Source organism: Coregonus lavaretus (assembly GCF_964263955.1).
Source record: "Coregonus lavaretus genome assembly, contig: HAP1_SCAFFOLD_4084, whole genome shotgun sequence".
NCBI classification, from domain to species: Eukaryota; Metazoa; Chordata; class Actinopteri; order Salmoniformes; family Salmonidae; genus Coregonus; species Coregonus lavaretus.
Genome location: NW_028166630.1, coordinates 30001 through 54168, shown reverse-complemented (window position 1 = coordinate 54168; position 24168 = coordinate 30001). Strand labels below are relative to the sequence as shown.

General features: G+C 43.9%; 2 protein-coding genes across 2 annotated transcripts in view; both read left to right on the top strand.

Moving 5' to 3' along the window:
- The first annotated feature begins 2998 nt into the window (after window positions 1–2998).
- LOC311114496 (programmed cell death protein 10) lies at window positions 2999–18215 on the top strand. Its single transcript, XM_084189736.1, has 8 exons — window positions 2999–3126; window positions 5709–5938; window positions 8520–8573; window positions 10470–10587; window positions 12527–12653; window positions 15743–15821; window positions 15960–16042; window positions 17634–18215. The coding sequence occupies exons 2-8, from the start codon at window positions 5849–5851 to the stop codon at window positions 17713–17715; spliced, it is 633 nt and encodes a 210-aa protein (XP_084045862.1). The 5' UTR covers window positions 2999–3126; window positions 5709–5848; the 3' UTR covers window positions 17716–18215.
- Window positions 18216–23939: 5724 nt separating this feature from the next.
- LOC311114495 (cilia- and flagella-associated protein 337-like) overlaps window positions 23940–24168 on the top strand; it is a gene marked incomplete at its 5' end in the record, with an annotated part of 20157 nt that continues 19928 nt past the window's right edge. Inside the window, 2 exons of the mRNA XM_084189735.1 lie at window positions 23940–24020; window positions 24099–24168. The exon at window positions 24099–24168 is cut by the window's right edge and continues 239 nt beyond it. Coding sequence (XP_084045861.1) covers window positions 23940–24020; window positions 24099–24168 — 151 coding nt within the window. The remainder of the gene's footprint in view (window positions 24021–24098) is intronic.

Here is a 24168-nt window from a genome sequence, read left to right as displayed (position 1 = left end):
ATTACTGTAACATTACAGTTTAATTACAAATTAATATCTATGATATGGTTACTGTATGTGTGACGTGTGTGTGTGATATGGTGATGTCTAGGGGGTACTTTAGGTAGGAGTATAATCCCTGGCTGGAGTTTTAAACATCCACAAACGGCCCGTCATCTCCCTCTGTATTGGCACCTTCACTATCCATCTATTCTCTCTCTCAGTCTTTCTCTTTCACCCCCTCTCTCTCTCTCTCTCTCTCTCTCTCTCTCTCAGTCTTTCTCTTTCACCCTCTCATATTTTCTCTCTCTCTCTCTCTCAGTCTTTCTCTTTCACCCTCTCATATTCTCTCTCTCTCTCTCTCTCTCTCTCTCTCTCTCTCTCTCTCTCTCTCTCTCTCTCTCTCTCTCTCTCTCTCTCTCTCTCTCTCTCTCTCTCTCTCTCTCTCTCTCTCTCTCTCTCCTCTCTCTCTCTCTCTCTCTCTCTCTCTCTCTCTCTCTCTCTCTCTCTCTCTCTCTCTCTCTCTCTCTCTCTCTCTCTCTCTCTCTCTCTCTCTCTCTCTCTCTCTCTCCCTCTCCCTCTCCCTCTCCCTCTCTCCCTCTCTCTCTCTACTAATCCCTTGTGGATTGTAAAGGACAAACCTGCTGTTTCACTCCCTTTGTGGTGGTGTGTGTGTGTGTATTCCAATGTGGCAGCCACTACAGAGTATATTTGCTACAATGTATCCAAATCTCATTCTCAATCTCACTTCCAGTGCCTTAACATACAGTACAACTGCATCCATAATGTATTCCTACCAGTGGACTCAGAGATGCTGTTGTTCCATAAACGATGTCCCAGACGTTTGTTCCTGCTGTGACTCTCTGCTTTGGTCTCTCTCGTGGCAAGGCTTGCTTTTTCAAGCATTTCTCTTGGCTTTAACCTTTAATAACCCAGTTAACCATTATTATCCCACTTAGAACCAAAGTGATAAAACTGAGATGAAACACATTTTTCAACAGAGGCCTGTTTCTGCATGAGGTCTGATCTGTCCTACAGCAAGATACAGTATGACTGTCTGCCATCCGCTAGGAGCACACCTGGCTGCACAAAGGACAGTCACTGTGCCCACTAGGCTAAATGGTCAGCCCTTCCCCTGCTTGGGAGGCACACAGCCAGCTTCTCTTCAGGTCTCAGACAAGGAAACCGTGGCAGCTTCTGTGCATACCTATCCTCTATCACCTCTGTGTGCTGCACCAACTGCAAACACAGTTGCTGCTACTCTCTGTTTATTATCTACTTGCAAAGTCACTTTAATAACTCTACCTACATGTACATATTCCCTCAATTACCTCGACTAACAGGTGCCCCCGCACATTGACTCTGTGCCGGTACCTCCTGTATATAGCCTCGCTACTGTTATTTTACTGCTGCTCTTTAATTATTTGTTACTTTTATTTATATATATTTTTTTTTAGGGTATTCTTTCTTAAAAAACTGCATTGTTGGTTAAGGGCTTGTAAGTAAGCATTTCACGGTAAGGTCTACACCTGTTGTATTCGGCGCATGTGACAAATAAAATGTGATTTGAAAACCCCCCCACCCCACCCCTGTGGCGCAAGGCTGATTTAAAAGGCATTTAATTATTGAAACACAATTAATTCAGCACTCACTGGGAATCACAGGAGTGACACACACACATACTGGAGCCAAGTTCACAGCCGGCTCATCATCAGAGATTAACAAACGATACGTCATGGGATTAATAACAGAATATGTTTGTTCGGCTCAGTTTGTTTCTATACAAGCAAAGTGAAGAAACAAAAAACGTTTCCATTGGCTTGGGTGGAGGTGATGTAGGCCTAGTGAACTAACTGGGTTGCTATTTTTCAATCATTTTTAAGTAACAGGTTCTCCTTGATAATTTGCATTAGCATTGTCATTCATGTCAGTCAAAATGTTTGTCATGGCATAATGTGTAGAATAGCAGGAAATTAGCTTTAAACGGCAACATTTTCTCTCAGCATCATCTTTTCAACACTAAATGTGTTGAAATGCAGGAAGTTAGCTGTTTCCAAAAACAACAATGTTTTCCTGGCCTGGAGGTTGGTGTCCCGGGGCCTGGGCGAGAATTCAACCCTTTTATTATAACATTTTACTTGAGGGAAGGAATTTCAAGTCAAAAACAGGCGTAATCTATTTCAATGACATTCGAGACCCACAATATAGTAATTGTGTCCTCAACTGAAAAACAATCCCCTCATAGTCTATCGATGATGCTACTGCCTTTAGTGGATAGATCAGCATCTTTATTAGATTATTAGACTCAGTACAGACACAATTATAATAAAACACTAAGTGACAGAGATTATTCCTCGTAGTCGCCTAGTAACTTCATTTTTGCCATGGCATAAAACCGCACCTCTATAATGTGAAAACAAGAACATATCACAAACTATGATAAAATCACCAATTGTCAAATCTAAAGGTGAAAATGGCAGCAATCAAACAATTGATGTATAACTGACACAATGCATTGAACATATTTCTGCGTATCAGAATATTGTAAATGTGCCTTACCGAACGGTATCAGGTAGGTACTGTAGGGATGCTGTACGGTATCGTGCGGTGCCTAGCTGGTTCTCTTCACCGCCGCCGCAGGTCGCTCTCCGAGATAAATATTTTCGCCCTCGTCCCGCCCTCTCCACGCGCTGATTGGTTCTCCACAGGCCTTCCTGTAAAACAACGCACACTTTTTATTTCAGTACCCGTCGAGGCTATCAATGTAACATTTTTGTATGCCCGGATTGGAGTTTGTCTGTGAGAGATATCGTTTTTGTATTTTTTTTGGCTAAATAAACCTGTTGATGCTTTAGTTGTTTCGTGTAGAACGCCACATAATTGCTTGGCATATTATAACTAGTTGGGAATTGTAGTTTTTATAGTTACTATGCCTTTGCCACTGCCATAATTGGAGATGTCAGGAAAAACTACAACCGTCAACCCGTTTGGTGGCCAGCTGAAAAAAACCTTGCCCAGCCAGTCTGATTATGCAGAAAACTTCCGTCTTTGAATGAGAAGAGAAAACACACGACTAGCTAGCTAATGCTAGCCACGGCAAATGAGCCTACTTCGGTCTAAATAAGCAATCTGCCACGGTGTAAACAGGTATGTAGCTAAAGGCAACGTTACTATTTCACCAACTAACGTTAGCAAATAGTTGTTGTTTAGCTAGCTAGCTAAAATAGCGAGCTAAGTTAGTTAACGTTACCTGTTTAGGTAGCTAGCTAGTAATTTAGCGCATTCACTCACATAGCTAGCTACCTAACGTTACCTGGACGATGATTCCTACAAATTGCCTGCTATGGTAGCTAACTACTATTGAGAAATTCCCCTCACTGTTATTGGAGGATATCTAGCTAGCTGGTGATCATAGATAGATGTGTGTCGGTGGATTAGGACAATGAAATTATTAACTACAAGCAACGAAACTGTAGCTATTACATACCTAAACTAACGTTAACTAGTTAATCTTAGTTGTGTAATTGAAGTTATCCCACGGTTCTGGCACTGCCAGTGTCAGGTGATACCCAGCTTGCTAAAATAGCTAGCTAACAATCGACGAAACTTGTTTACATAGCTAAGCGCTAGTTGGCTAATTAGCCTTGGTTCAGCTAGCTAACTGGTTGGCTATCTCGACAACGCTACCGATTCCGTCAATGTCGCAAGGTAGCTGTTAGCTAGCTTGGCTAGCCAGTCTCAGTCTGTCAAGACGGGACACACTCTTTTCACGCCACTTCTATACAATGTGATTTTCGTAACAGGTTAGGAGAGCATTTTCCTAACCTTAACCTGCTACGAAAAAGTCACCTCGGTATCGAAATGGCGTGAACTTCGTTAGCCCTGTCAAGACAGTCACGCCGATTCTGTTGCAAAACGTTTCTTCAACCGAGCCGAACGAAACGAGTAGGGACCTTATGTTACCTGAATTTGTCCCATAGAAACTCTCGTGTTTGGAATAATAATTACACCTCAATTTTCATCAAACGATGGCATCATTATAATGAAATGTAATTAGCTAAATGTGGCAGTGTAACGTTACTCGAGTCAAGACACTAACCAGGCAGGTAGCTAGCTGTATGGGGTAGCTACAGTACAAGAGGTGGTACTGGTGGATGGGAATTATGGAGAGAGACATCTGTTGTTATGTTGTAGCTGCTGTAAATTTCTCCATAGCAGTTGACTTATCTGATCAGTCAGCCGTCCATGCGCCTTACTTTATGTGACAAATGACTATGTGGACATACAATTAGGTATAAAGGCCAGTAATAAACCTATTAATTTTACAATGTGATAATGCATGACTGGCTGAAATAACGTCTTAATGGACTTAGATGTATAGCTTGGTCTTTGTACCATGACAGACAGACAACTGAGACAGTCGTTCTTAAAAGTGATGTCATGTTCTTAAGGCCCAGTAGCCCTTCTAATCAGCGTATATCCTTCAGTAAAGTTGGCCAGATAATAGGCAACGGAGAGAAGCATAGCGTCAGGTAAGAAAGAAGGTGTCCAATACGTTTCCTTTCCTCAGCTATTGTCCCCCACTCTTCACTGATGGGTGGAATGCGTCTAGTCTCACTATGGTGCCTTAAGGCTGCTATCAAGTTCTTTCAAATCAGTGACCATGAAGTGATTTAGTTAAGAAATGGAAGCTTGTTGTGAGCTTATTGGGAAATGGCCTAAGGCAGGGATGTCAAACTCATTCCACGGAGAGCCTAGTATCTGCAGGTTTTGGGATTTTCCTTTCAGTTAACACCTAGGCAACCAGGTGAGGGGAGTTCTTTACTAATTAGTGACCTTATTTCATCAATCAAGTACAAGGGAGGAGTGAAAATCTGCAGACACTCGGCCCTCTGTGGAATGAGTTTGACACATGTGGCCTAAGGAGTCTCAGCAGTGCTCTAGGGAAAAGTTGTCCCTGTGTTCTGCTCCAGGATCAGTTTTTCCTTCCTCCATCCTGGTCTGAAATGAATAAATAGGGATGAAGCTGACCTGGGAGCAGTGCTCAGAGCAGCTTCTAGCTATGATTTTATTAACACCCTTTAAAGATACTGCCTGCCTGGCCAGAAATAGAAATGTCACCTTTCATCAGGTGGGGCTGAGTCATGGAAACGCAATGACATAAGGAAAGAAACCGTCACTGTTGGGCTACTCAGACAGTCAGTCAGTATCTGCAGAACAAGGGCAGCATTGACACTCCCTCTCTGGCCTGTAACTGCATCCAGTTACACAACGTGAGGTGCTGTCTGGTAATGGCCCAGGGTGACGTCATACACTAGATAATGCTGCTGAATGTTTCAGTCAGAGTAGGAGGAAAGAGAACCGTAGCATGCCTTCCTGGAAGCACAGGTGTACACAGGCAGGGCAGGTGTATGGTAGAGATTAGGGTCTGTCTCTCTCCACACCCACCGCCCGGCCCCACGTTTGACTTTGAACCAGAGCCAGATGGAATGTTTACCTGGTTATATAATGTCATCGCCCTCCAAGGCTAGATGTTGTTTGTTGACAATACTAGGACAGAAAAACAAGGCCTACATTTAGACCTCAACCAGAAGCAATGAAAGTAGCCTAAATGAGGTATTTTAGTGATAAAGTAGGCCTTGGAACATTGGATTGTCTTTTCTGTCCTTTACCTCCCATTCTATCCCTCTATCCCACATACCCTTTCTTCCCCCCGCTTCTCTCCTCAGGTCCTGCCCCCCAGCCTTCTCTTCTCTGAGTGTAGTAGTGAGTGAATGAGGCGAGCCCTGCCCCTGTAGCAGCCTTCACTCCACACAAACATATAGAAACAGACACACACACATACAGAAACGTTGGCCTCTGGACGAGGATGACAATGGAAGAGATGAAGAATGAAGCAGAGACTACCTCAATGGTTTCCATGACACTCTACACTGTGATGTACCCCGTCTTCCACGAGGTAAGGAGGAAAGGATTTGGTAAAGACGGTATGTAGTGTTTCTTGAATGGGGCGTGTGTGTGCTATGGTCTTTAAGGTTATATCCAGCCACAGCAGAAATAACACAGATTTAATTACCCTTAGAGACGAGAGAGAGTGTGGTTGGAATGGAGAAATAGGGACAGGGCTCTATAACATCTGTGTTGTGGACGGAATCACGGAATCCAGACATTAAAACAGAATTCAGCAATATTCAAAAATGTATTGATGAACTAAATGTATTGAATTTATTTGAAAGATTATCATCAGGGATTCGTACTTTCCTTCAACTTGCTGAAGAGGCAACAGCACAGGAAGGCCTGTGTCTGCGCTTTGTGTCTACCACTTTGTGTAGCCGTTATCGATGATGCTAATGTAATGACAACCGTTTTGTTGTGGATGTAGGACATCCAATTGTGTTGATTTTCTATTAAAACAGTGTGCTTTTGAGAGTGGAAAACTGGAAAAACAAAGAGGAGAAACTGGAATTTGGGGAAAAAACAGAATCCGGCGAAAAAATGAATCTGATTTTCTAGGGCCCTATAGGTGGAAGTTGTCAGGCAGAAAAAAGAGAGTGAATGAAGAGAGGGGTAGTCACAGACCTCAGCGAGAGCAGCGGGAAGAGAGGGGTAGTCACAGACCTCAGCGAGAGCAGCGGGAAGAGAGGGGTAGTCACAGACCTCAGCGAGAGCAGCGGGAAGAGAGGGGTAGTCACAGACCTCAGCGAGAGCAGCGGGAAGAGAGGGGTAGTCACAGACCTCAGCGAGAAGAGAGGGGTAGTGCAAGTTGTCGTAAAGGGGTGAGGGTGGTAGGGAAGAATAGAAGGAAAGAGCGAGGGACGGAGGAGTGTGATAATTACTGTGTGTAGCACCAGTGGCACTCTGATGATGCAAAGGAGTTTGATGTTGGGGAGGCTGCTGTTTCAGCTGCACTACAGCCGTGGTCAATAGTTTTGAGAATGACACAAATACTAATTTTCACTAAGTCTGCTGCCTCAGTTTTGATGATGGCAATTTGCATATACTCCAGAATGTCAGGAAGAGTGATCAGATGAATTGCAATTAATTGCAAAGTCCCTCTTTGCCATGAAAATGAACTTAATCCCCCCAAAATTCCCCATTCCACTGCATTTCAGCCCTGCCACAAAAGGACCAGCTGCCATCATGTCAGTGATTCTCTCGTTAACACAGGTGAGTGTTGACGAGGACAAGGCTGGAGATCACTCTGTCATGCTGATTGAGTTAGAATAACAGACTGGAAGCTTTAAAAGGAGGGTGGTGCTTGAAATCATTGTTCTTCCTCTGTTAACCATGGTTTCCTGCAAGGAAACATGTGCCGTCATCATTGCTTTGCACAAAAAGGGCTTCACAGGCAAGGATATTGCTGCTATTAAGATTGCACCTAAATCAACCATTTATCGGATCATCAAGAACTTCAAGGAGAGAGGTTAAATTGTTGTGAAGAAGGCGTCAGGGCGCCCAAGAAAGTCCAGCAAGCGCCAGGACCGTCTCCTAAAGTTGATTCAGCTGCGGGATCGGGGCAGCAACTTCTCCCAACCATCCAAGAACAGTTTGGTGATGACCAATGCCTTTTCCAGCATGATGGAGCACCTTGCCATAAGGCAAAAGTGATAACTAAGTGGCTCGGGGAACAAAACATCGACATTTTGGGTCCATAGCCAGGAAACTCCCCAGACCTTAATCCCATTGAGAACTTGTGGTCGATCCTCAAGAGGCAGGTGGACAAACAAAAACCCACAAACTCCAAGCATTGATTATGCAAGAATGGGCTGCCATCAGTCAGGATGTGGCCCAGAAGTTAATTGACAGCATGCCAGGGTGGATTGCAGAGGTCTTGAAAAAGAAGGGTCAACACTGCAAAAATTGACTCTTTGCATAAACTTAATGTAATTGTCAATAAAAGCCTTTGACACTTATGGAATGCTTGTAATTATACTTCAGTATACCATAGTAACATCTGACAAAAATATCTAAAAACACTGAAGCAGCAAACTTTGTGAAGACCAATACTTGTGTCATTCTCAAAACGTTTAACCACGACTGTACACTGACTCCGCTAGTCCAGGTGTTAGTCGCACACACGACTACTATCCTTGCGGGATCAAACAATTTATTCTCATTCAAGATCCTATTTTCCCTAACCTTAAACCTTTAAACTAACCTTAACTCGTAAAACTAACCATAAAATACCCCTTTTCCTTGTGGGGACCGACAAAATGTCCCCACTTTGTCAAAATTGTCCTGTTTTACTCTCCTTGGAAGGACTCCTGGTCCCCACAAGGATAGTAAAACCAATAACACACATTCTTGTTTTGTTCAATGCTGTTTATGTGTACCAGTCTACTCTAGGGGTTGTTTGTCTGCAGTGTTAGCTAATGAGATGGTATTCCATGTATGTAGCTACTAGCTATGCTGTTTGAAGTGTTTTCATGTTGTGGTACTTAGTTCAGCTATGTGTTTTCCTTGTTTGTGAGATGTGTATATGTTAATGAGAAGATGGTATCTGTAAGAAGTGTTTTGATGCAGTGATAATGTGTTTGCAGTTGGAGAGAGTGAACCTGTCGGCAGCACAGACCTTGAGGGCAGCGTTTATAAAGGTAAGGAGATGGAGGGACAGAGCAGCGTTTATAAAGGTAAGGAGATGGAGGAGAGGGCAGCGTTTATAAAGGTAAGGAGATGGAGGGGAGGGCAGCGTTTATAAAGGTAAGGAGATGGAGGGACAGGGCAGCGTTTATAAAGGTAAGGAGATGGAGGGGAGGGCAGCGTTTATAAAGGTAAGGAGATGGAGGGGAGGGCAGCGTTTATAAAGGTAAGGAGATGGAGGGGAGGGCAGCGTTTATAAAGGTAAGGAGATGGAGGAGAGGGCAGCGTTTATAAAGGTAAGGAGATGGAGGGGAGGGCAGCGTTTATAAAGGTAAGGAGATGGAGGGGAGGGCAGCGTTTATAAAGGTAAGGAGATGGAGGGCAGCGTTTATAAAGGTAAGGAGATGGAGGGGAGGGCAGCGTTTATAAAGGTAAGGAGATGGAGGAGAGGGCAGCGTTTATAAAGGTAAGGAGATGGAGGAGAGGGCAGCGTTTATAAAGGTAAGTAGATGGAGGGGAGGGCAGCGTTTATAAAGGTAAGGAGATGGAGGGACAGGGCAGCGTTTATAAAGGTAAGGAGATGGAGGGGAGGGCAGCGTTTATAAAGGTAAGGAGATGGAGGAGAGGGCAGCGTTTATAAAGGTAAGGAGATGGAGGGGAGGGCAGCGTTTATAAAGGTAAGGAGATGGAGGGGAGGGCAGCGTTTTATAAAGGTAAGGAGATGGAGGGACAGAGCAGCGTTTATAAAGGTAAGGAGATGGAGGAGAGGGCAGCGTTTATAAAGGTAAGGAGATGGAGGGGAGGGCAGCGTTTTATAAAGGTAAGGAGATGGAGGGACAGAGCAGCGTTTATAAAGGTAAGGAGATGGAGGGGAGGGCAGCGTTTATAAAGGTAAGGAGATGGAGGGGAGGGCAGTGTTTATAAAGGTAAGGAGATGGAGGGGAGGGCAGCGTTTATAAAGGTAAGAAATGGAGGGACAGGGCAGCGTTTATAAAGGTAAGGACCCATACACCAAATCACTCTTCATGGGGAGGGACAGGAGTTTGAGAGACAGAATAGTCCTGAGGGGTATACTAGTATGCGGGATAGAGGAGTTAGCGAGCTCACTTTTGTCAATTCTGAGTTCAATTCGAGATAACCGTTGACACAAAGAAAGACTGCACTTCTAATAGCCCATTCCCACCATAGCCTGCTGAATTTGCAGGATAACTGGCTTGAATAAGCGGCAGGTGCAGGATCAATAGCCGCCTTCCTATCATGGATAAAGCCTGAGCTGGAATTTGAAGCTAACTGAAGCTGGTTAGCTTGAGTAGATTTAACTAGCTTCGGAGAATAATACCCTTCTGAGTGGTTCCACGGTGACTGATCTTAGATTCACATCTGATTTAGTCTTTGATTGGTAGTGTCTAACTCTGATCATTGGTCTGTGTTCTATTATCATAGACTGAAGTGTGTGTGTTTTGTGGTTGATTAGTAATGCCTGATGTGTGTGTCTGCATATGTTCTGTGGGTGATTGTCTAGTGTTTCCCCTATTCATTTAGCGCTGCTGCTAAATCATTGCTGCTATTCCAAAAAAGATGTTGTTAACCCCCAGATATAAAGTATGTAGAAAATACAATGAAGATATATATATTTTTATTAGATCTTTAGGAACTAACAAACACCAAAATAAAATCTAGAGTCAGGGTTAATAAACAATTCCCCAAATGTAATGGCATGGGGCCCCCATTGATTTTGTTTATGTTTGGGTCACTCAGTCACATTGCAAAATGTGTAGCATTACAGGAAATGTGCTTTAAAACTCTCATCCCCATGACAAATGCTAGGGGAAAATTGTTGTCATAGACTGTTGTGTGTACTCTGTGGTTGATTAGCAGAGCCTGATGTGTGTTCTGTGGTTGATTGTCAGGCTGAGAAGGAGAACCCAGGGCTGACCCAGGACATAATCATGAAGATCCTGGAGAAGAAGAACGTGGAGGTCAACTTCACTGAGTCACTACTGCGAATGGCTGCAGACGATGTGGAAGGTGTGTGTCTGGGTCTGTCAATGTCTGCTTGTGTGTCTGTTCTGCAGTGAATAACCTAGTCCTAGAAGATGTTAGGTATTGTGCATCTGTGTACAGTACCGTCTCTCTCCACAGGATGGTGCTGTTTCTCCACTAATAATACAGCCTCTCCTCGTGTGAGACATTTCATCCCTCCAGGCTTGAATTTCTCTCCTGCATGGCCTGATTGATAGTAGTAATGAATTAATTTGCACAGAATGAGAAGCTCAGCTATAGTTACACACACACACACACACACACAGTCACACCGGGATGTGAGGGCCTTTGCTTCTGTTTGAATACTAAATATACAGTGCCTTCAGAAAGTATTCATACCCATTGACTTATTCCACATTTTGTTGTGTTACAGCCTGAATTCAACATTGATTAAATATCACCCATCTACACACAATACCCCATAATGACAAAAGTAAAAACATTTTAAAAGAATGTTTAGCAAATTTATTGAAAATGAAATACAGAAATCTCATTTACATAAGTATTCACACCCCTGAGTCAGTACATGCTCGAATAATCTTTGGCAGTGATTACATCTCTGAGTCTTTCTGGGTAAGTTTCTTTGCACAGCTGGATTGTACAATATTTGCACCGTATTATTACTTTTAAGTTCTTCCTGTAGATTTTCCTGCAGATTTAAGTCAAAACTGTAACTAGGCCACACAGGAACTTTCAATGTCGTCTTGGTAAGTAACTCCAGTGTATATTTGGCCTTGGGTTATTGTCTTGCTGAAAGGTGAATTTGTCTCCCAGTGTCTGTTGCAAAGCAGACTGAACCAAGGTTTCCTTTAGGATTTTGCCTGTGCTTAGCTCTATTCCGTTTCTTTTTATCACAAAAAACTCCCTAGTCCTTGCCGATGACAAGCATACCCATAACATGATGCAGCCACCAGCCATCGAATACCCATAACATGATGCAGCCATCGGGTTTTCCCCTAACATAATACCTTGTATTCAGGACATAAAGTCCATTTTTTGCCGTTTTACTTTAGTGCCCGATTGCTTTGGAATATTTTTTATTCTGTACAGGCTTCCTTATTTTCCCTCTTTCGATTAGGTTAGTATTGTGGAGTAACTAAAATGTTGTTCACAGCCATTCAACTCTGTAACTGTTTTAAAGTCACCATTGGCCTCATGGTGAAATCCCTGAGCGGTTTCCTTCCTCTCTGGCAACTGAGTTAGGAAGGACGCCTGTATCTTTGTAGTGACTGGGTGTATTGATACACCATCCAAAGTGTAATTAATAACTTCACCATGCTGAAAGGGATATTCAAAGTTTTTTTTAGTTTTTTTAATCTACCAATAGGTGCCCTTCTTTGCGACTGAATCTGTGTTTGAAATTCACTGCTCAACTGATGGGAGCTTACAGATAATTGTATGTGTGGGGTACAGATATGAGGTAGTCATGCAGAAATCATGTTAAACACTATTATTGCACACAGAGTGAGTCCAAGCAAGTTATTGTGTGACTTGTTAAGCAAATGTTTACTCTTGAACTTATTTATGCTTGCCACAAGAAAGGGGTGACTCAAGACATTTTCAGCTTTTCATTTTTTATTAATTAGTAAAATGTTTGAAAAACATAATTTCACTTTGACATTATGGGTTATTGTGTGTAGACCAGTGACACAAAATCTTAAAATCAGGCTGTAACACAATAAAATGTGGAAAAAGTCAAGGGGTGTGAATACTTTCTGAAGCCACTATACCTCCTGCTTTCAACCAGGCTACACTACACTGGTACCTTTTTCTAACTCACAGTACTGTGTGTGTGTGTGTGTACAGACTGCTCTGGGTGGGGCTGTTCTGGAACGCTCTCTCTCTACAATCCACCACCTCTCCTTGTTGACCTGACTGTCTCCATGGTGACTGAGGCTCTGGCTCTCTTCCTGTGTGTGTGTAGAGTTCATGATTGACAGGCCGGAGCAGGAGTTCCAGGACTTGAATGACAAGGCCCGGGCACTCAAACACATCCTCAGCAAGATCCCAGATGAGATCAACGACAGAGTACGCTTCTTACAGACCATCAAGTAAGTACACATGCGCTCGCAGACCTCCCAGCACACCCTCAGTGATGTGATTTAACACTTCACAAGCACACAGTTCTCCAAAAATACACTTATTCTCTTGTTCCCATTTTCTTTCCAATCAACACTACGTCTCAGGTTAGTACACACACACACACACACACACACACACACACACACAGCCCGCACAATTATTCTCCCCCACACTTATTCTTTCAGGGGTTGTTTCTGTTTTGGCTCACTTTGCCTGGAGGGGGGGAAAGTGAGAGGAATGAGAGCAAGTCTGAGAGTAAGAGGTTCTAGGAAGGAGGTAGGGATGGAGGGAAGGTGAAGGAGTAAGAGAGGGGAGATGGTTCAAGATGTCTGACTGCTGTTGGACTAAGAAGGCGTAAGAGAGGTGAGATGGTTCAAGATGTCTGACTGCTGTTGTAGTCATTGTCCACAGACAGGGCCTAAAATGAACACCTGACAAATGCGGGTAGATGTCTATTTCACCAGCCACGTTGGGGGGGGTAAGATGTCTATTTCACCAGCCACGTTGGGGGGTAAGATGTCAATTTCACCAGCCACGTTGGGGGTTAAGATGTCTATTTCACCAGCCACGTTGGGGGTTAAGATGTCTATTTCACCAGCCACGTTGGGGGGTAAGATGTCTATTTCACCAGCCACGTTGGGGGGGGGTAAGATGTCTATTTCACCAGCCACGTTGGGGGGTAAGATGTCTATTTCACCAGCCACGTTGGGGGGGGTAAGATGTCTATTTCACCAGCCACGTTGGGGGGGTTAAGATGTCTATTTCACCAGCCACGTTGGGGGTTAAGATGTCTATTTCACCAGCCACGTTGGGGGGTAAGATGTCTATTTCACCAGCCACGTTGGGGGGTAAGATGTCTATTTCACCAGCCACGTTGGGGGGGGGGTAAGATGTCTATTTCACCAGCCACGTTGGGGGGGGGTAAGATGTCTATTTCACCAGCCACGTTGGGGGGGGGTAAGATGTCTATTTCACCAGCCACGTTGGGGGGGTTAAGATGTCTATTTCACCAGCCACGTTGGGGGTTAAGATGTCTATTTCACCAGCCACGTTGGGGGTTAAGATGTCTATTTCACCAGCCACGTTGGGGGGTAAGATGTCTATTTCACCAGCCACGTTGGGGGGGGGGTAAGATGTCTATTTCACCAGCCACGTTGGGGGGGGGTAAGATGTCTATTTCACCAGCCACGTTGGGGGGGGGTAAGATGTCTATTTCACCAGCCACGTTGGGGGGGGGTAAGATGTCTATTTCACCAGCCACGTTGGGGGTTAAGATGTCTATTTCACCAGCCACGTTGGGGGTTAAGATGTCTATTTCACCAGCCACGTTGGGGGTTAAGATGTCTATTTCACCAGCCACGTTGGGGGTTAAGATGTCTATTTCACCAGCCACGTTGGGGGGTAAGATGTCTATTTCACCAGCCACGTTGGGGGGGGTAAGATGTCTATTTCACCAGCCACGTTGGGGGGTAAGATGTCTATTTCACCAGCTACGTTGGGGGGTAAGATGTCTATTTCACCAGCCACGTTGGGGGGTAAGATGTCTATTTCACCAGCCACGTTGGGGGGGGTAAGATGTCTATTTCACCAGCTACGTTGGGGGGTAAGATGTCTATTTCACCAGCCACGTTGGGGGTTAAGATGTCTATTTCACCAGCCACGTTGGGGGTTAAGATGTCTATTTCACCAGCCACGTTGGGGGGTAAGATGTCTATTTCACCAGCCACGTTGGGGGGGGTAAGATGTCTATTTCACCAGCCACGTTGGGGGGTAAGATGTCTATTTCACCAGCTACGTTGGGGGGTAAGATGTCTATTTCACCAGCCACGTTGGGGGGTAAGATGTCTATTTCACCAGCCACGTTGGGGGGGGTAAGATGTCTATTTCACCAGCTACGTTGGGGGGTAAGATGTCTATTTCACCAGCCACGTTGGGGGTTAAGATGTCTATTTCACCAGCCACGTTGGGGGTTAAGATGTCTATTTCACCAGCCACGTTGGGGGGGGGGTAAGATGTCTATTTCACCAGCCACGTTGGGGGGGGTAAGATGTCTATTTCACCAGCCACGTTGGGGGGTAAGATGTCTATTTCACCAGCCACGTTGGGGGTTAAGATGTCTATTTCACCAGCCACGTTGGGGGGGGGTAAGATGTCTATTTCACCAGCCACGTTGGGGGGGGGTAAGATGTCTATTTCACCAGCCACGTTGGGGGGGGTAAGATGTCTATTTCACCAGCCACGTTGGGGGGGTAAGATGTCTATTTCACCAGCCACGTTGGGGGTTAAGATGTCTATTTCACCAGCCACGTTGGACTGAAGAACTAAGAATCCTATATAGCCTATCCCACCTGGCGCTGCAGCACTGCCTGACTGGGGGATGTGCGCATGTGAAGAGCTGAGTGAAAGATTCATTTTTAGAAGCGCTGCGCACAGGCATAAAAGTTGGTCTAATTGACTTAAAACTAAAGTCTACTGAAGTGAAACTTTGTCCTTGTGTTTCTTGGCTATTTACATTGTTTTGTTCACAAGCTAGCTTGTTTTTCTATGTTTGAGTTTCAACTGCTAGGGAAGAGAAGATAACGCCTCTACTAGTCAGACTCAATCTCACAGGTACAAACATGACTCGAGTCACGCTACCATGGTAACCTCCAGCGCTTAAAGGGGCAGGTGAAAAAAAAAGACTCACTTCACAATTTAATATATAATATAATAATAATATGCCATTTAGCAGACGCTTTTATCCAAAGCGACTTACAGTCATGCGTGCATACATTTTTTTTTGTGTATGGGTGGTCCCGGGGATCGAACCCACTACCTTGGCGTTACAAGCGCCATGCTCTACCAGCTGAGCTACAGAGGACCACGAATATACCACATGACTTCTTACTAGAAACATTACAAAGCATGCTCATACGGTTTTTGTGTTTTGTTGGTGTAATTTTAGCAGGGGGAAACAATATTTTCACTGGTAAAAAAATCTGAGTGGCTGGTAGATTTTAAAATCTACCTGCCACATTGGCTGATGGACCAAAAATATAATTTTCTGCTCTGTCCACAGAGATATCGCCAGCGCCATAAAGGAACTCCTGGACACGGTCAACACTGTCTTCCGAAAATACCAGTACCAGAACCGACGGGTGAGAACACACACACACAGGCCAATTAAGACAAATGTATTTTCTTTCTCCCTCAGCTATCAGCAGAGTTTGAGATGTACTTGTGTTTTTTCCTCTGTTATCTTCTTAAAGCGTAAAAAGCGTCTGTTGTTTTCCCAGGCACTGGAACACCAAAAGAAAGAGTTTGTGAAATACTCCAAGAGCTTCAGCGACACACTTAAAACATACTTCAAAGATGGAAAGTAAGGAAACCTCATCACGTCCTCCTTCATGTTCTACCCTGCTTTTCTCTTCCATGGCCTGTACAATGTATCACCCATACTGGTTTACATCTGGTTTACATCTGGTTTACATCTGGTTTACATCTGAATCATGTAGAGCAGTGTTTTCCCAACTCCACTACCCTCAACAGCCCAACTCCAGTCCTCCAGTACCTCTCAGCAGCCCAACTCCAGTCCTCCAGTACCCTCAACAGTACACATTTTTGTTGTAGCCCTGGACAAAATCGCCTGATTCAACTCATCGAGAGCTTGATGATTAGTTGGCAAGTTAAATCAGGTGTGCTTGTCCGGGGCAAGTGTACTGCGGGCCCGGCGTACGAGGGTGCAAAAGGGGGCTTAGCCCTCTCAGTTTTAGTTTTATGTCCCTATATAAAAATAGCAATACATTTCAAATGATTTAGTGACAGGTTGGTGCAAATCTGTATCTGCGCTATGTCAGCACTATGGACAGAGCACGCCGAGGAGTGTTTGTGTGTAGGGAGGGCCATGGAAAGCCATTGGGTGGTTAGGTATGACTCCTTTTGGGTTTCCATAAAAAGCGGGGTAAAACGCTGCTCATCTTTGATAGGCTAAGTGAATAACGAGATCCGCCTCCTCCTGTAATATTAGATTTATAAGGGCGGGGTCAAGTTTACAGTTGAAGCTGCTTCACTCAACTCTGCCTCACGCCCCACCACTACAGAGTTTAGTTAGTTTCTTAGCTAGCTGTAAAAGGCTTCAGTGTTATTAGCCTATTTAACGCTAACCAGCTAATCTGCCACGGCTATAATGGATATCAGAAATCAAACCACCGAGGCTGCCACCAAGCCCAGCAGCGATGATGCTGCTGATCTCTGCCTGAAGAGCCCCACCCCCCTTTCCACAAGTGCCGCCAGGATAATTGCTCCACAAGCCCCCTCCACCTTGACTGTTCCTGAAAATCTTGGAACAGAGGAGTCCAGGTTAGCCTAGAATCCTACCTTAGCAGCAGGTTTTTCTGTCCAAAAACGTTCATTTAATAGCAACTGGTTCATAGAAGCACTGCACTGTGGGAGAAAAAAAAACAAGTTGTATTCCGCTGCGTTCACATAGGCTGTTTGTAATAGGTGAATGACCCTATCTAGTAGCCTATATCCGTTGCTAAATAGTCCTTGCTTTACTGTGTAGGGCGCTGTCCATTTTGCTGATACAGCACAGAGGAGATGGGTTACAGATTTCGCATCAACCTGTCACTTCAAAAGCGCTCAATGGTCTCAGTGTCTCGGCATTTTAACTTTGTTTATTGTGGTATAGCGGGATATAAGCAGAATTCAATATAATTATTTGTTTTTTGTCTGGTGTACTGCTTAGTAGAACATGTGACACTGTGGCAGAAACGATACTTGGCATTTTCAGGGTCGTTTAATAATTCCCATTACCATTCACTGTGAAATCACATTTAGGCTTGATTCTCTGAAGCCTGACATTTTGACAGATCAAAGCACTGTATCAATCCCATTATTGCCATGGTTTCCTGTGACTGACACCGCCTATCATGTGTGTCCCTGTCTCTCTCTGTCCCGCTTGTTTCCAGGGCGATAAACGTGTTTGTCAGCGCGAACAGGCTCATCCACCAAACCAACCTAATACTCCAGACCTTCAAGACCGTGACATAGACTGGGTTAACCACACTAACCCAGGCTTTTAACAGAGAATAGGAAACCCTTTATAAGATTCTGTTTTTGTGACTATCATTTCTAAGTCTTTGCTTCATGGGGGATCATGTATTTAGAGTTGCAGGCAGCCAGACTATAATTGCCAGAGAGATTTTTTTTTTTTTTTCATTGTATTTGTTTCGCCACGATCATGCTACCGCCACAGAGTATCTTATGCCAATGCACCTCTCTTTTTCTCCCTCTCTTCCCCACCCCCCCTCTCTTTCTTGCACTTTCTCTCACTCTCTCACTCTGTCCATGTGAAAGCCAAAACACCGGGCCTGAATGTGGCCATGAAGGCATTCCTAAAGCAAAGTGTAAATACAGGGGCTTCTGCTTTTCTCACGTTCTAACTTGGAACAATGAGACATGATGATGATGATGATGGTGTATATTTAACAGATATTTGGTCGCAAAAATGTTCAAATAAATAGTTTAAACATTTTGGAAATATTTTAAAAGGGTCTTTTGCTTTTGTCATTTCACACGTAATATGGGCATTTCTTTTTGCTCTGTGTAACAGTGGATTTAAGGAGCTATTCTTGGTCAGTACCCGTTTCCAGCAGTCGGTTAATCCAATTCTGAAAGCGTTTTTTCGTAAGTTTATTAGTGAAATCTTGGAGACCTAATTTCGGATCGTGTTGCCATTGACAGCGGCTGTTATCAGCTAAGTCAAATTATTAGCCATTAATCAGCCACGATACTGGAGAGTGTGTGTGTAAAATGATACCCAAGAGGGTGTATATCAGTGTTTTATTGGACTGTTAGGTTTTAAAGCGTTGTAAGGGCAGCTGGACATTGGGTTACTGTGTGTGTGTTCACCATCAGGAGTAAGAGGTAGAGGAGTAACAAAGACATTTGGAAACTGTCATGAAACTCAAATGTTCTCTCCACCCCATCGTCTGTTTGTGTGTGTTCGTAGGTGTCATGTGTTGGAGTGATTGTTAAAGCAATTGGTGAATTACTCTGTTGCTATACTCAACATGTTACAGTGCGGTATGTATGTGTGTGTGTGTAGGGGTTAATTGTACCCTGGTCTAAGATAAGCTCTTCTCCGGTGTCCAATCTGAATAGACGAGAAAAACTGCCTGCTGGACACAAACACAAGCCTCACTCTCACTACGTGGTTGCTAGGAGACTCCAGGCTTTGAAAGAGAGGGATAATAAAATCAAAGAAGAGTTGGGGGGGGGCTTTCTTTGCCACTGTTATGGCTACTGGTGGTTGTTAACTCTCTGTGAGTGTGTGCTACGGTACTAGAGGAGTGTTAGTGCTGGTTTCAACCCTGTCCTATACTTCAACTTAGTGGTGTGAGGGGAAAGAGTGAACAAACTGAAGAAAAAATACATTCAGACTCTCTCTTGGAGAAAATGGGGATCAATGAAAACTTCATTCAAACCAATGCTACATCGAAGACTTGTTGGTAGTGCCTTACGTAATGGTGTGAAAGCAGCTCTGAAGACCTCTGGACCCCTTAAGGACACCTGGGGGAGGAGACCCAGTCAGGGTGACGTGAGCAGAGGACCGTCTGACTAGGAGCTGGTATGTTTGAAAGTAGATGTATGTGTAATGTATGCATGTGTAAAAGGTATATTTGGCTTGGTTACCGTTATGGTTCAGGTCAGGGTTGTGCTCAATTCAGAATTGAATTGAGAATGCCTCATAAATTCAAATTCTTGAATTTGAATTGAAGTAGTAAACAGGATACAGAATTGCAATTCGAATTAAAGGAAATATACTGAACACAAATATAAACGCAACATGCAACCATTTCAAAGATTGTACTGAGTTACAGTTCATATAAGGAAATCAGTCAATTGAAATAAATTCATTAGGCCCTAATCTATGGATTTCACATGACTGGGCAGGGGCTCAGCCATGGGTGGGTCTGGGAGGAAAAGGCCCTCCCACTGGGGAACCAGGCCCAGCCAATCAGAATGAGTCTTTCCCCACACAATTGCTTTATTACAGACAGAAATACTCCTCAGCACCCCACCCCCCCTCAGACGATCCCAAAGGTGAAGAAGCCGGATGTGGAGGACCTGGGCTGGCGTGGTTACACATGGTCTTCTCTAAAACGACGTTGGAGGCAGCTTATGGTAGAGAAATGAACATTCAATTCTCTGGCAACAGCTCTGGTGGACATTCCTGCAGTCAGCATGCCAATTGCACGCTCCCTCAAAACTTGAGACATCTGTGGTAGTGTGTTGTGTGACAAAATTCAATGAAATTACTGTAAATGCCTCTTCTATTCTATATTAGGTGTAGTCTATACAAATATACATCTTGCACATAAAACATCAAATATATGATATGCATGCAAATAAAATATTTAGGAAACAATTGATTTTCAGGACAAACTCTTAAAATTAATGAACAAGGAAGAGAACCTGTATGTGAATATAATTTATATTCACATAGTTATACACTGCTCAAAAAAATTAAGGGAACACTAAAATAACACATCCTAGATCTGAATGAATGAAATAATCTTAAATACTTTTTTCTTTACATAGTTGAATGTGCTGACAACAAAATCACACAAAAATTATCAATGGAAATCAAATTTATCAACCCATGGAGGTCTGGATTTGGAGTCACCCTCAAAATTAAAGTGGAAAACCACACTACAGGCTGATCCAACTTTGATGTAATGTCCTTAAAACAAGTCAAAATGAGGCTCAGTAGTGTGTGTGGCCTCCACGTGCCTGTATGACCTCCCTACAACGCCTGGGCATGCTCCTGATGAGGTGGCGGATGGTCTCCTGAGGGATCTCCTCCCAGACCTGGACTAAAGCATCCGCCAACTCCTGGACAGTCTGTGGTGCAACGTGGCATTGGTGGATGGAGCGAGACATGATGTCCCAGATGTGCTTAATTGGATTCAGGTCTGAGGAACGGGCGGGCCAGTCCATGGCATCAATGCCTTCCTCTTGCCGGAACTGCTGACACACTCCAGACACATGAGGTCTAGCATTGTCTTGCATTAGGAGGAACCCAGGGCCAACCGCACCAGCATATGGTCTCACAAGGGGTCTGAGGATCTCATCTCGGTACCTAATGGCAGTCAGGCTACGTTCTCCACGGCGTCTCCAGACTCTGTCACGTCTGTTACGTGCTCAGTGTGAACCTGCTTTCATCTGTGAAGAGCACAGGGCGCCAGTGGCGAATTTGCCAATCTTGGTGTTCTCTGGCAAATGCCAAACGTCCTGCACGGTGTTGGGCTGTAAGCACAACCCCCACCTGTGGACGTCGGGCCCTCATACCACCCTCATGGAGTCTGTTTCTGACCGTTTGAGCAGACACATGCACATTTGTGGCCTGCTGGAGGTCATTTTGCAGGGATCTGGCAGTGCTCCTCCTGCTCCTCCTTGCACAAAGGTGGAGGTAGCAGTCCTGCTGCTGGGTTGTTGCCCTCCTACGGCCTCCTCCACGTCTCCTGATGTACTGGCCTGTCTCCTGGTAGCACCTCCATGCTCTGGACACTACGCTGACAGACACAGCAAACCTTCTTGCCACAGCTCGCATTGATGTGCCATCCTGGATGAGCTGCACTACCTGAGCCACTTGTGTGGGTTGTAGACTCCGTCTCATGCTACCACTAGAGTGAAAGCACCGCCAGCATTCAAAAGTGACCAAAACATCAGCCAGGAAGCATAGGAACTGAGAAGTGGTCTGTGGTCACCACCTGCAAAACCAGTCCTTTAATGGGGGGTGCCTTGCTAATTGCCTATAATTTCCACCTGTTGTCTATTCCATTTGCACAACAGCATGTGACATTTATTGTCAATCAGTGTTGCTTCCTAAGTGGACAGTTTGATTTCACAGAAGTGTGATTGACTTGGAGTTACATTGTGTTGTTTAAGTGTTCCCTTTATTTTTTTGAGCAGTGTATTTCATTAATCACTTAAATGTTGTTCAATATGGGGAGAAAATACTACATTTCCCAGAATGCATTAGTTTAACCCTCAAGTTGACCCTAAAGCTGTCACGATCGTTGACACATGATGAAGCAGACCAAGGCGCAGCGTTGAAGGTGAACATATTATTTATTTAGAATGATCACACGATCAAAGCGATAACGTGACGTCTACGGTATAACACAAACCAAATCAGAACAAGATCCCACAAAGAATAGCTGAAAACAGCCTACCTAAGTATGGCTCCCAATCAGAGACAACGAGCAACAGCTGCCTCTGATTGGGAACCACCCTGACCAACATAGATCTATATGATCTAGAACAAAACCCAAAACATAGAAAACATAACATAGAAGCTACCCCGAGAAACTAAACATAGAAAATCCACACCCTGGCTCAACATTTCAGAGTCCCCAGAGCCAGGGCGTGACAAAAGCCTTCTAAAAGAAGCCAAACAAATGAAATGATTGGTGGAAATATAATTGGCTATTCTAAGAACTAAGGTTAAAAGAGTATATTAATGTTTTTTTCAAAGAAAAGTGATATATTCTTTGGTATTGATGTGGAAAATTTCATCCTTATACTAATCAAAGAATCAAACTATTTCAGAGTTTTTGTAGAATTAAGATAGACTTTATTACAAATACAAAGCCGAGGTGATTTGCAAAGCATCTCCCTTTTCACCTCCCAGCTCTGTTTATATAGTAATTTTCACATACATCTCCGCTTAAAGCCCCTCCCTCTTGGGTTCCCCCATCACCATCCTCAGTTTCCCCCTCTCGCCCGCTCTGCCCACTTCCGCAGTCTATGATAGCAGCTAAATTGGACTTTTATTCTGTTTAGAATCAATAGTAGTACAATCAATCAAGCCCTTGTCATGCAAAAATAATCATGTTCAGTTTAAACTCTGTTCAACACCGGCTCACCCTGGCTTGACCTGAAGATTGATTGTTGGACATGACAGGTCCACACTCAATCTCCCAAACCCAACTCCTCTTTTCCCTCCCGTCATGCTGTAATTACTCATGATTAGTCTGAACTCTGTTCAACTCTGGCTCCGCTCCCAAGACTTTGTTTAAGGAGAGAGGCAAAAGGCAATAGTCCCATTTCACACACACACACAAACCCAGTGAAATGAATCAATTAAGTTCTTGCCCAGCAATAGAGAGTACCCATGTTTAATTCTGACTTCATGATCTTCATGTCTGTGATTAACTTTGTTTATCTAATAGTTAACTGAAAAATCTTCACCAGTATCTGGAAGTGTGACCTGTCAGATTAAATTAAACTCTCATGTTCTATGACTGAGGGGAATTTATTTGAATTGCACTGAATTAAATTTGACTTCCTGTTGTTCAAATTCTACATCCTGTGGTGTGTGTGGCCAATTCAATTAGAATTTCAACTCATGAGTTGAATGGGAGTCAATTCCAAAATTCAGAATTGAGCACAACCCTGGTTCAAGTAGACAGTATTGCTGGAAGGATCAACACACTACTACTGAAGCCACACTGCCACACCGATAGTGTGCTTTCATTTATTCACAGATTTAAAGGCCAAGTGCAGTTTAATGTGATTTTACTATATTTTATAAATTTCCACACTGAGGTTGGAATAATACTGTGAAATGGTGAGAATTATGATAATGCCCTTTTAGTCTAAGAGCTGTTTGAAAACACTGCCTGAAATTTCAGCCTGTTTTGGTAGGATGGAGTTTTGGCCTGCCAGGTGACATCACCAGGCGGTAAATTAGTTAATAGACCAATAAGAAAGAGAGTTCAAAACCAATAACAGCTAGTTTTCAGTTTTCCCGTCCCCGCTCTGACCATTCCCAGACAGTACTTGCAAAATTCTTGCTTGAGAAATTGCTCTTTGCTAAGAAGATATTTCTGTTTCTTTTTGACCATTTGAATTGAAAACAATCACAGTAAGGTACGTAATTGTTACCTAGAAATTATTTGATATTGGACCTTTACGCTCAGCAGGGGTTGACCCCTTGTTTTTCTCTGCCTCTTGAACTTTATGATTCTGCTGCCATGACAACACTGAGCAGTACATATAGACTGTTATAGTGTACGATTGGCTTAGAGCAGATTGCTTTGTCGAGTAGCTCTTAGAGATGTGAGTGATTCATACGGTAGTTGACACTGTATCTAAGCAATCACAAATACAAAACCCTTCCAATAGCTGTCTGTGCTTTCCTCCTTGCACACACCCCTGTCTGGAACCTTTAGATGATTGGCTGTGACCCTGTCTGAGTGGAAACCATGGAGACCAAGAGGGAGGCGGGACTACTGGAGAGCAGGCTGAGCCTGGAGGACTATGAGAAACTGCAGAGCCTCTTTCTGGTGAGTGGGTATGGGTATGGAAATAACACATTAGACACACACACACCCCCTGTTGACCTCTGATGACCTCTGTTGTAGGGTGACAGTGGAGCAGGTGTGTCCTTCTCCAGGGCAGAGTTTATAGAACAAGCCTGGTCTGCAGTGAGAC